The sequence below is a fragment of the Diadema antillarum genome, unplaced genomic scaffold, assembly GCF_040938485.1.
Source record: "Diadema antillarum isolate AM-2024a unplaced genomic scaffold, OU_Dant_1.0 seq00001551_RagTag, whole genome shotgun sequence".
Lineage (NCBI taxonomy): Eukaryota > Metazoa > Echinodermata > Echinoidea > Diadematoida > Diadematidae > Diadema > Diadema antillarum.
In genome coordinates this window covers 261,370-273,570 of record NW_027272280.1, presented here as the reverse complement: position 1 = coordinate 273,570, position 12,201 = coordinate 261,370, and the positions used below count along the sequence as shown (strand labels likewise).

Sequence of the window (12,201 nt, the reverse complement as noted above, 5' to 3'; positions counted from 1 at the left end):
TCGGCAACAAACACAAGTGACATTTTTTCCTGAACACCTGCGCAAGCTCATCATTTTAATCGTCCGCCCATTTTCCCATTCAAAAGCACGTAAATCCATAACTGCGACCAGCCCAAACACAAAGCGTTCACTGTATAACTGTGTACGAGGAGCGCCCTGGGGTTAGTAAATCGAGTGAATGGGCAAATGCGTGTTAGCAATAATTACGTGTATTACTAACGAGGATTTTCTTCACTTCTTTTTCCTCCTCTGTTTCCTCAGGTTATTTACCTGTATCCCCCTAATTTCTCTTGATTTGTATTCATGTTCGAATGTTCCAGCGTATTGTGCCCCGTCTACTTTTGATTTTATACGCGAGAGAGCCATTGCGCGAGGGTGGTCAACTGATATATATAAATAGGTGGTTGATGACTAGTATACTTATACTGGATTTCTCTTCAAAACTTTTCAAAACTCTTCCAAGCAAACCACCAATAATTCAAATATAGAGCCATCCAAAATTCAGCCACTGGAATACATAGTATAAGTAGTAGCCTATGCTTCACGATTATAAATGCCTTTGGCATGCGGTCAAATTTTTGCATGGGAGGTGGAACCTTGATGCAGGATTTTTATTTCAAATTGTAATAGACAAATTTGTGAACTACGTTCTTGACAAATAATCCCCTTTATTCTACTTAAAATACCGTTCTGTCAGCAGATGGATTAATCACAGAATTGTTCATTGATGGGAGACAAGTGCTGCCAAGATGTCTTGGACAAGACTAGCAACACTGACCAGGGTCAGAGGTCATGGAATCAGACTAAATCCAGTGTGGACGAGTGTGACAGGACTGGACTACATCCATGGCTGTGGCCTGCAGGACCCACGGTCAAAACAGAGACCCCGTGAGGGCAGTATTCCAACCTGCTGGACATGCCTGCATTCATTTTCCAGCTCAGCTCACGGTGCAGGGAGCAACCAGCGGCAGAGGCGTGGGAGTAAGCGCATGCGCGAGGAGGCGTTCCACGTGAAACTAGGTTACGCCTTGCTCAAGCAAGGGGGCGTGGCTGTGGGTCTGCTTCGGAGGGCGAGGAAGAAGGCAGAGAAATTTGAATTTGAGGAAACCAAGAAGAAGATGCAAGCTAGAGTGGAGCAGAGCAAGATGAAAGTGAAAGAACTGGTGAGGCAACAATACTTATGAAACACAACACAGTCATAAATAAGAGGCCATGTAGATTTAAGGAAAAAGAAAAGTAAGCTGTATGTCATGGTGCAGCTCAAGCTGTGTGCAAATAAGTATAACATTGAACTGACGAAATGCTGCCAATATGCTTCCAAGTTTTGTGGACTATCATGTTTTGTATCCAGTCAATACTGTACCGTTACACATTACATTATTGCGCCCTCTGGTGTCCAGCCAGCATTCAAAATATCCAATCATGAGGCAAAGTCCATTAATAAACGGTGTGTAAAGTTACCCTTGGCCATATGTAGAGCAACAAGGCATACATTTTTTTATTCAAAACCCAGTTATTTGAAGCAGATGTTGCTTCATTATTTAGTTGTAGTAGTTGTAGCAGTATTAGTAGCGCATTATTAGGTGATCCGAGTATCCTCTCGGATCACCTTCTGTATCTGTACGGATTCTTTGTTCTTCTTCTTCTTCTTCTTTCTTTATTTCTGGACAAAAGTTGTGTATCTACGTACTCAGAAAGTACTCAGATTATCAACTTCAAACTCATACCATATATGTATCATGTCCCAAAGACGAAAAATTTTATAAAATCATAGTGATCAGTCAACCGTGACGTCACTATGACGTCAATATATGAAAACACATTTTCATCCATATCTCATTAATAGAATAGAATTCTTCAATGAAATTTACGTCACATATATTTTAAGTCAAGCGGATTCTACTCATATTGTCAAAATTCATATTTATTTTAGAACGCGCGCGTTGAAATATTTGTATGCTCAAATCGAGCTCAAAATTTTTTTGCACACGTTTCAGACCATTTGGAGCATTTTTTGAAAAATTGAAAAAATTGGACGGACGCGTACGCGCGCGCACATATTCGCACACACAATGCAATAGAAATTTTCAGTTTTTTTACACGGATCGGATGTCCAAAATGTCAAGGAATATTTCTACCAAGTTTCAAGTCGATCCGACTCAATATGACGTCATACGGGCCCGTCAAATTCAAAATTCCGCGCGTGCGTCAATGGGGATACACAGTGCAACTATGCCAAAAAACCGCCAATTTTAAATCCGATTTTACTCGTCAGGATGGAAGGTGACCCCCAATTTTCTCGACATATTCTGAAAGCTGATGAGTTGTACATGTTATTTCATGGGTTGGCTATGCTGACAAAATCAAATTTCTTAATAAAGTAAAAAAGTAAATTTTCAAAATGACGTCATCAAATTTCAAGTTCACTCGAGCGTATCTCACTTATCCTTTGCCAATTTTCACCAAATTTCAATATGTTGTAGCTTATGAAATGTTCTTTCATAAATGTGAAACATAATGTTAATTGGATGATGGCATCACCTCGTAAAAATGGATTGAAAGTAACCTTGTCAAATTTGACCAGTTTACGTGTAATCTGTATGGGAGTGCAGTTTTTATGGAAATGAAAATTGACATTACTATTTTTATCGAGCACTAGCTCACGTATGCTTCGGTGAATTTCTCCAAGATTTTGATATGTTGTAGCTGAGACTTTGGGCTATCGTTAGTGTGCCCTTCAATTTTTCATACGTTGTCGGGATCACGTCCAAAAACTTGGTTGAAATTAAAGCTTATCTTCGATGTATTTTCATATTCCTTTCTTTTTGCAATTTTCTTTGCAATAACTCAAGAAAAACATATCCTATCACCACCATATTTTGCACACGCTTAGGTCATGTCACGTACATTATTTCATAAGATAACAACTACTTGATCGGACGCCATCTTGGGTATGTAAATTAGGGTCAAAGGTCATAAATGTATCATCCTGTATCTTGGTGAATACATGTTCTTTCTTTCCCATATTTTGTACACGTAAAGACCATGTTTCAAGGATCATTTCACAAAATAACTACTTTTTGCTCAGATGTCATCTTGTCCGTGGAAAGTGGGGTCAAAGGTCAAATATACTTCATTCTGTATCTTCGTTAGTGTACACGTAATTGTGTACCATAGATGGCAGATCTGACTTCCTTTTCTAAATGAGAATCCAAACATCACACGGCCAATGTCCACTAAACACAGATGAAACCGGTATGGTCATGCCTATTGGGATCAGGAGACTCAAACAGTTGATTTCCGAACAGATCGGATCACCTAATTTGTCAGTGTTGACAAATTCCGGTTCTAGTTACCATTATTATCATTATAAGTAGTATTTGATATTCATGATTACTATCATCGTTGTCATCAGTATCATTAGTAGCAGAAGTAAGAGGAGCAATTCAATATGAACAGATGAAAGATGTAACCTTGATGAACATAGACTTTGTGTCTTTACTTTGCTTTTCACTTCTATTCTGAAGAGAGAGAACATCTTCACCATCCCAAACCTTCTGACGATGTCCCGCCTTGTGATGTCGCCAGTCCTGGGATACCTGGTGGTCACGGAGCAGTTTCTCCTGGGCACTGTTCTCTTTGCCTTGGCCGGTGTCACAGACCTGGTGAGCATCCGTTGTTATGCGTAACAACTCAACCTCGTCTTGAATATTTGTGCAGTGAGGCGGATCAGTTGACTGCCTTGCAATAGATCCAAAAGCTCAGGTTGGAGTACCATTGGCCCTTTTTAACAACTTGGTGGTTTAAAGGACAAGTCCACCTTCATGTGTGTGTGGACTGAGTGAAAGCAGCAGTATTAGTAGAATGCATCAGTGAAAGCTTGAGGAAAATTGGACAATCCATGCAAAAATTGTGGATTTTCAAAGTATCTGCACAGTCACTGAAGACTGCTACAGTGTATGATGTCACATTGTATGCATATAACAATATAAGAAAAATGTAAAGAGAATTTCACAAAATTGTATTTTTGGTAAAAAGTGCACATTTCCTTGACTTGTCACTGACATATGTTCAGGGAAATATTATTCCCTCTGCCTTCTGAAAGAGGTAAATCAAGTGTTCTTTTATTATGCAGGATAAGTTAAAATATGTTGAATTTTCTTTATATTTTCATTATATCGTTGTACACATGTGACATCACAAGCTATAGTAGTCTTCTCTTCCAGCAGTGACTAAGCAGAAACTTTAAAAATGCATGATTTTTAAACGGATTGTCTGATTTTCCTCAAACTCTCACTGATGTGTTCTACCAATAATGCTGCATTCACTCGATCCTCATGTTTATAAAGGTGGACTTGTCCTTTAAATTTAGATCATAGTCTAAAATGAAAGTGAAATAGGTGTACCTTTGACACGTGTGCATAACAATGCGCATTTGTCATTGGATGTCTGTTGGTGTACTCAATCTGTCAGTCGCATTTACGCAGAAGAAATTTGCATAAACCATGGTGTAGAATCAACCACCTTCATGATTTCGGGCCATTGAGTCTAGCTGAGTAGTGCTATGTGTAACTATGCTGCCCTCTCTTGTAAGAGGCAAAACTGTCTGTTGGTGAGATATCCCAACAGGACATTGAATGGACGTCTGGTGTGTCAAGAATCAAAATTCACACATGCAAAGATCTCATTTGTCCTTCTTACAAAGAGCAGGGTGCAAACTTAGTGAAGTGGTCCATACCGTGTGCACAGATCTACCTGCACCAGAAAATCAGCAAATGAAGCTGACCCCCATTTGGTTTGCCCCCAGTGACAGGCAAGAGTCAGCAATCATTATCAACTCAGCACATTGTGCCCCACGAAAAGTTTAAGTATCATTTAGGTGTGTTTACCAACTGGAGGCTGCGGACTCAATGTACATGACCAACTACAGATGTACTGCAATATTTAGAATTAGCCCATATAAATTTCACTCAGTACCAACTTTTTTTTTTATGAACATGCATGCAAGCATGCACCTTTAACATGATGAACTTACACATTATCTTTTTTTCTTAAATGTATTAATTTGATAATGTGTTCAGTCACCCATTTAGTCATTTGAATTTATGATAATATTTTAGTGCTACAAATTTAAGCAGCATTGAACAAGGAAGTAAGGATTTTCAAATAGACAGAAAAAAGAGTATGCCTCCTATCACAGAATTCACTGTCAAATCCAGCAGAAAAATCTACATAGTAGGTCGGAGTTATTTTTTACAGCAGCTACATACTGCTTAGAAAGGAGTGTTTGTTCTCTTCATAGTTCAAGGTTTTCTGGACACCAGGATGAACAATTTTTGGAATACCTTTGCTGCCATGTGCAACAAATTTAGTGTGACCAGCAATATATTATTTTAATAGATGAATAGATGCCATGTCTGAACACATGGCATTTTGTTATGGGTTTGAAGATTAATAACTTGCTGAGCCTGCTGTAATTCAGTTGTCTCATTTAAATCTGCAATGCAATATAGGTCTACTAACAACCATCCAGTACACCAGTGATGCATATTCTGAACAGCAGGTCAACTCCGTCATTTGTAGTGACACACGAACACACACACAAAAAAAAATGGGTGAATGATGCTGACCCCTTGTGGTTCATCCCAGGTGACTAGCAATAGTCAACCAGGCACACTGTGCCTGGTTTAAGTTTTAAAGTAACACACCTAGTACCTCATTGTGTATTTGCAGTTAGATGGATGGATAGCCAGAAACTTTGCCAACCAACAGTCCGTACTGGGGTCCATCATTGATCCTCTGGCAGACAAGTGTCTCATCAGCATCCTCACCATCAGTCTGACATACAGCAACCTCATCCCAGGTACGTTAAGATTCCACTCATTAGCATCATCACCATGGCAACAGTATCATCATGTGTAAGAGGATGGTAGTTGGAAAGAAAGAGGTGCCATCCAGGATTTGTTTCACCTGGTTTCACTAAACTTTGCACTCGATTCTAGTAGAAAACAGTTTTTGAAAAACCACATCCCCATTTAGGGGTAATCATAAACAAAGGAGAATAGGATATGAATAGTATATATATAATGAAAAGTAGATATGAATGGTTCAATGGGCAAATGATGAAACATATATTATTGTGAAAGGGATACTTTCAACTTTGTAGAAAGGTCTGTGTGATATCAAGTAATTTTGAATATTAAACTCAAGTGTACATATTTTCCTTGATTTTCAACAAATCCAGCAAATGTAGCGTACTGCCGGTATCTGTGTCTTTGTGCTTGATAATAAACACAGCAGGTCCCTTACCTGCCACAGCAAAAGACCCCACTGGACCAAATAAAACCATACTACCATTTAAGTGCTTTGCATATGATGGTACATTGATGACTATGTACATAATATCACTACATGGAGCATTAAATAATGTGATAACAGCAGTCAAGCCAAAGCTGTGAGACTTGTTATGACAGAGATAGTCTCCTATCATACTATCTTTTTCCATTTGGGACCAGAATATGCATTCAGGATTACAGTAGAAAACCTTACATATGAAAGTGATGAAAAAAATAAAAAAACAAATAACAAACAAAACTGATTTTATGCACACCCCAATGTTAATGCAAAGATGCTTCATATAATGTTGCAATGGGCTTTTTGCTTTATTGATTTGTCTTCCAGCCGTCTGTTTTTCATTTATCTTCCCAGTATATCACATAAACAATAAAGCTTTTTTTTTTTGCCTTGTGTGTTTGTGTGTTTGTGTGTTTGTTTGTTGTGTTTGTTTGTTTGTTGTTGTTGTTTTTTGGGGGGATGGGAGGTTACAGTGTGAAGGGAATATATATGTGAACATTAAAAAGATTATTAATGGCCTTATATCTATCACACAGAAAGTGTTCTAGCAATCTGACTTAAGATGATTTGCTTTCATATTGCTGTTCAAATCTCTTCCCTAGTTTCCCTCACTGCACTGATAATCCTGCGAGACATAGGGCTGGTGTCGGCAGCTTTCTACCTCCGCTACCAGTCGCTGCCTCCGCCCATCACGGCCAAGAGGTTCTTCGACGCCACCCACGCCACGGTGCAGATGAAGCCAACCTTCATTAGCAAGGTCAGTCTGCCAGATTTTTCAGCTCCACTACATGGTTCAAACCCCCCCCCCAAAAAAAAAAACAACAACAACAACAACAACAACAACAACAATAAACAAAACTCAAAACAATGTTTAGGCTGTTTCTGTCACTCTTTCAGAACTCATATGAAAAGATTCATCAAAGTATGATACATAAAAGCATTATAGCTGTTGCATTTGAGCATGAGAGTGTGCCGATTTAGATGTTTTGTTCACCATTGAGATAGTAAAATATTCTCTTGCACAAAGTGAGACTGATCATTTGTACTGAAGTTGACCCAAATTTGCCTCCAGCCATTCTAACTAATTTATTCAGGCAGGAGAAGTAGGTATGATTTGTGAAAGGCCAGACAATGACATCAGTGGAACTGTGCTAATTGTGTTTTATAGATGGTATTCAGTGCGAAATAACTCCAATTGAATGAATTGTTCAGCCAAAGAAAAGGGAAGCTGACTTTTTTTACCCAACCTTTCCCTCACTGTTGCCAGCAAAAGATAGTTGGGGTTTTGATGTTGGAGCTGTTGTTGATCCAAGATGTTTGACTATGTGTAAATGATTACTTGGTAAATAACTTGTTGTTATGCTACAGGGAGACAATGGTACCAATTTTGCCACGATGATAGTACCAGGCAATGGTTATCTTGAAATGTGTAAAATTTAGTGATTCAAGGTCAAAGAGATTTGACTTCTTTTCCCTTTCATTCCTGATGCCCCCACCCTTTGTGCAAACAAACATGTGTACTCTTGCCACTCATTGAAGCAGTCTGTTCAAGTACCTCATTGTCAGAGCTTTGAAGAAAGTGGGTGACGCCACGGGTGAAAATAGTTTTTCAGTCATTTCACATGGACCGATCAAACACAGTGCTAAAGAGCACGAGGGCAAATTCTTACTGCCTTTATCTTTACAACTTGTCATTAAAAGCTGTAAAAATATATAAAGTAAACTCATTTGTCAAAGTTATATTTTAGTATCATCCAAAGGTCATTTAACAGAAGACGGGTTCTGTGATATGTACAGTCCTGCTTATGGCCTCCCTCCTTAAGTTAGCATAATCATAAGGGAAAGCCGGTTGTCCATTCATAGTTTTAAGCCTAGTTTCCAGGGCATATTACCACTAGAATAATTATTGCAAAGCTTTTGAGTATTTCTTTCCTAATCACATGGAAGAAGACATAAAGTAGGCATAGATGCTAATAAAGTCATATGTCTGCTTGCTTTGGGCTAATGGAACTCATTACTGGGCTAAAATGAATAAGTTGTCAGCCATTAAATGAAAAGGGAACCATTTGTCCATAGAGGAAAGTTTGATTTTGTCTCTTTGTTTGTTTGCTTGTTTGTGGTAATGCCCTGAGCATATGTGCAAGGAAGTTCTGGAGGGAAAGTGGCTTGATTTTCACATTTGATTTACTCACATATATGATATGTACGAAATAGGGAATACTAGTGCAAGTCCCACATTACATACCTATGTCCATGTTGGTATTTGTCACAGTATGAATTGATATTCAGTAAGTTTGTGGCTCTCGTAAATCTACAATGGGAAGAATGCTGTATGTAAACTTGCAACTCTGAGCCGTGTATCCAGCATATTCAGTGGTTAAAAAATGAGACATGCTCACATTATTCCCTACTCCCTGCATTATTTCTCATTCTCACTCATGTTCATGTTTGCTTTCAGTCTGTTTGTTTTTGTTTTTGTTTTGTTTTTTGACTGTCCATCAAGTACACGTAGTAGTAACATCTGATAGTTTGGTTTGCTGTGAATTGTTTGGTGCAACATGATGTTATCTTTAATGTTTTTGTTCAGGTAAGTCCAATTACGAATTTGTTCTCATTGAAAAAGTCATCACACTGTGTTTATTCCTCTAATCTATCTATCTTTTATTGTGTTCTTCTTCCCACACAGGTTAATACAGCAGTGCAATTATCTCTAGTAGGGTTCACACTTGTTGCCCCGGTTCTGGAATTCACAGACCACCCTTATCTTCATGGCTTATGGTAAGTCGGTGAACAGAGCAATATGTACCACACTACAGCAATAGCAGCAACAAAATCCTTTCAACCCATTGCGTCCTGGAAACTGCATTCATTTGTTTTGATTCTGTATCTGTTTTGTATAGCTTTTACAATTTTTTTGTGAGTGCTTCTCATGAAAGGTACAGTTTGAAAAAGAGCCATTCATTTGAGCCAATGTTTAACACAACAAGAAAATTCAGCAAAGCACAGAGCTACGAATGAACATATAAGAGGAAAAAACTTGATATCCAAATGCTTGCTTGATGGAAGTAATCTGATAGAATAGGCCAAATTCCTGCTGTCTGAGATATGAGGGAGACACTATGTTATGCGAGAATAAAGTTTAGATATTGTCTGAAAGTGTCCTTGTCTTTTTAGTATGCCGACGACTCCTGTTTTAATGCAGTCCTCGCATCCGGCAGTTTTGTTTCTTTGTATCAAAATTTCATTATAGCCGCACAAATAAATATATAATAAACGATAATGATTTGGGGACCTGACTTTTTATACTTCGATGGAACAAAATTTTATTATAACGTGTTTGTTGTAGCAGGAACATCTCAAGTGTAGTTGTGCATCACCAAAACGGGGGGCACAGAGAATGCTGTATGATCTTGATTAATTCTGTTGCTAATTTGTGCCCAACTGTAGGTACGTGACAGCAGCGACCACCATTGCGTCGGGACTCAGTTATGTACTCAGGCGAGACGTCTTCAAGTACTTGCAGAAAGAGAGGTAGTGTAGAGTTGAGGCTTCCAGCAAAATTTCAAACAATCTGTTTATTTTTTGTTTTTTCATCTTTATTGGTGTCCACTGTTATATCTGTATGCACACAGATCAAAATGCTGGCTATGTCTCAATGTGCACAGAATTCAAGACACATTGGAGATGAGTTGCACACTTGCAGATGTTTTGTCATACATATTACGAAGTATTCAGAAAGAGAGAAAGATGTAGGAAGTCTCATCCAAAGATCTTAGAGTTATAGATATGTGTTATGAAATGTAAGTGAATTTATTATTGTTCTTTTTATTTTTGTTGATTTGTTTCTCTGTACAGAGAAAAAGGTGACCAGATTTTATGTCATGGTGTCAGTTTTACAAAGGATTAAATGCAATTTGCCAGCCTTAACCCGTTTAGGATGGGCTGATTTTGCTACAACACGCATTTCCCATAGACACCTGCCCAAGTATACTCCGGACTCGTCTTCAATGGGTTTAAAAAAGCAACTTGAAAAAAGCATACACAGACACCCCCTCTCACCATACATGCATTAATATCATGTTTCATACTGCAATTGATCGTGAGACATTTAATGATGCAGCATATAAATTGCATTTGTTTTTATTTTGCAGTTGCATTTCGATACATAATACCTAATGTCATGTTAAACTCATGGACTTTGGTTTGAGAAATACGAGTAGAAACTGATTATAAACCACTCTATGTGTTAACCCGTTAAGGATGAGTCCAAAGTATACTCAGGCAGGTGTCTATGGGAAATGCATGTCGTAGCGAAATTAGTCGGTCCTCAATGGGTTAAGGGCAAAAGAAAGAGACATCAGATGCTTGGCTCTGTGTATTGAAGTAGTCATAGATATTGACTCATGATCAAATACTTATCATGCATATCAATGTGAGAGAAAGGCATGTCCACTTCATGTGTTACCCGTTTACCCATAATCTGGGGTTCAAGTGTGTAGGACATGTTATATCTGCGTTGATAACAAAACACAATGGAATGCAACGTAAACATGCTTGTTACTTCAATGTGCATGGACAAAAAATGCACGTTTAGTCAGAGAATTACCCCGAGTTTCAATTGCAATTACAATTATGAACTTAAGACTCGCTGGTATGTTTTTCCCCGGTCACATTTAAAGCATTTATATGGTGAAAGGAGACATGTAAACTCTGGGCAATCTGTTGTAAAGTTTTACACAAGACATAGAGGGTTATATCATCAAAGATTTGAAAATTCTGTGTAAAGCTACTGCAACGTTTTACACAAGATATAGCGGTGTATAGTATCAAAGACTTGTAAACTATGTGTAGTCTATGACTATTGTAAAGTGTTACAAAAGATAGAGGGGATACCTGCTACTCCTGGGCCCTGTTTTATGAAGAGTTATAATTGATTATATAGTTGATTTCTATGGTAAGTCTATGGCAGCCTGCTTAGTAAGGACATTTATAATTGATTATATCTTTTGATTAAATGAGGCCCTGCTCACATACATATGTGGTGATGATATCAAGGTTTCAGTATACTGTGCAACATACTGTAATGCACCAGAAGCATCTATAAGATTACTGTCAGGCTGATCATATGGCAACCAAAATCACTTGTGTATGTGTATTTTTTTTAAATTGCATTTATAAGTTCACCTAGAATGACTTGTCTTTAAACTTTAGATCCGTCAAATCAAGAAATGTGTTAATTTTAGACAAATTATAGACAAATTTTTATCCTTTAAAGTATTTGATTGTGCCATATTCACATTTTTTTCCACACATTGGTCATGTCTACACTACCAAAGTCTATATTATCCTTGCGTTTTCAGTAAAACTTTAGTCAATTTACTCGGTGTTTGTTTGGAGTACAAATGTAAAACAACTTCATCTCTCTGTGTTTTAATGATTATGAGTATTAACATGAGTTGTTGAAATATCACAATTTTCAGCATTTTTTTTAACTTCTCAGGTCAATAGTCATGAAGCTGCAATTGCCATTGTTTTGACAAAAAAAAGAACAAAAAAAGGTGCAAGGCCCATGGGTTTATAGGGTTCTGTAGAATAGTTAATTGCTGAAACTATAGAAAAATACTCACTACAATTACTTTATTCTTAGATCACTTGGTTTGTCTTGGAGCCTTTTGATTTTTGATGAAAATGAGTAATATTCTTATATTTTTTATCACAAGATGAGGAAATTGCACTGATTGATATTCTTTATTTCTTTGTTTTATTGTGCTTTGAATTATCTTGTATAGAGATTGCTATTAGCCTTGAAATCCTTGAGAAAAGGAAAATGTGCCCTCTGACTGCATT

At 37.7% G+C, this 12,201-nt stretch overlaps 1 protein-coding gene across 1 annotated transcript; it reads left to right on the top strand.

The window, feature by feature from the left end:
* Positions 1 to 703: 703 nt before the first annotated feature.
* On the top strand, positions 704 to 11,681 carry LOC139710641 (probable cardiolipin synthase (CMP-forming)). Its single transcript, XM_071622561.1, has 6 exons — positions 704 to 1,163; positions 3,528 to 3,665; positions 5,734 to 5,863; positions 6,957 to 7,111; positions 9,041 to 9,132; positions 9,802 to 11,681. Exons 1-6 carry the CDS (start codon positions 750 to 752, stop codon positions 9,887 to 9,889), a joined length of 1,017 nt encoding a protein of 338 aa, XP_071478662.1. The 5' UTR covers positions 704 to 749; the 3' UTR covers positions 9,890 to 11,681.
* Positions 11,682 to 12,201: the final 520 nt, after the last annotated feature.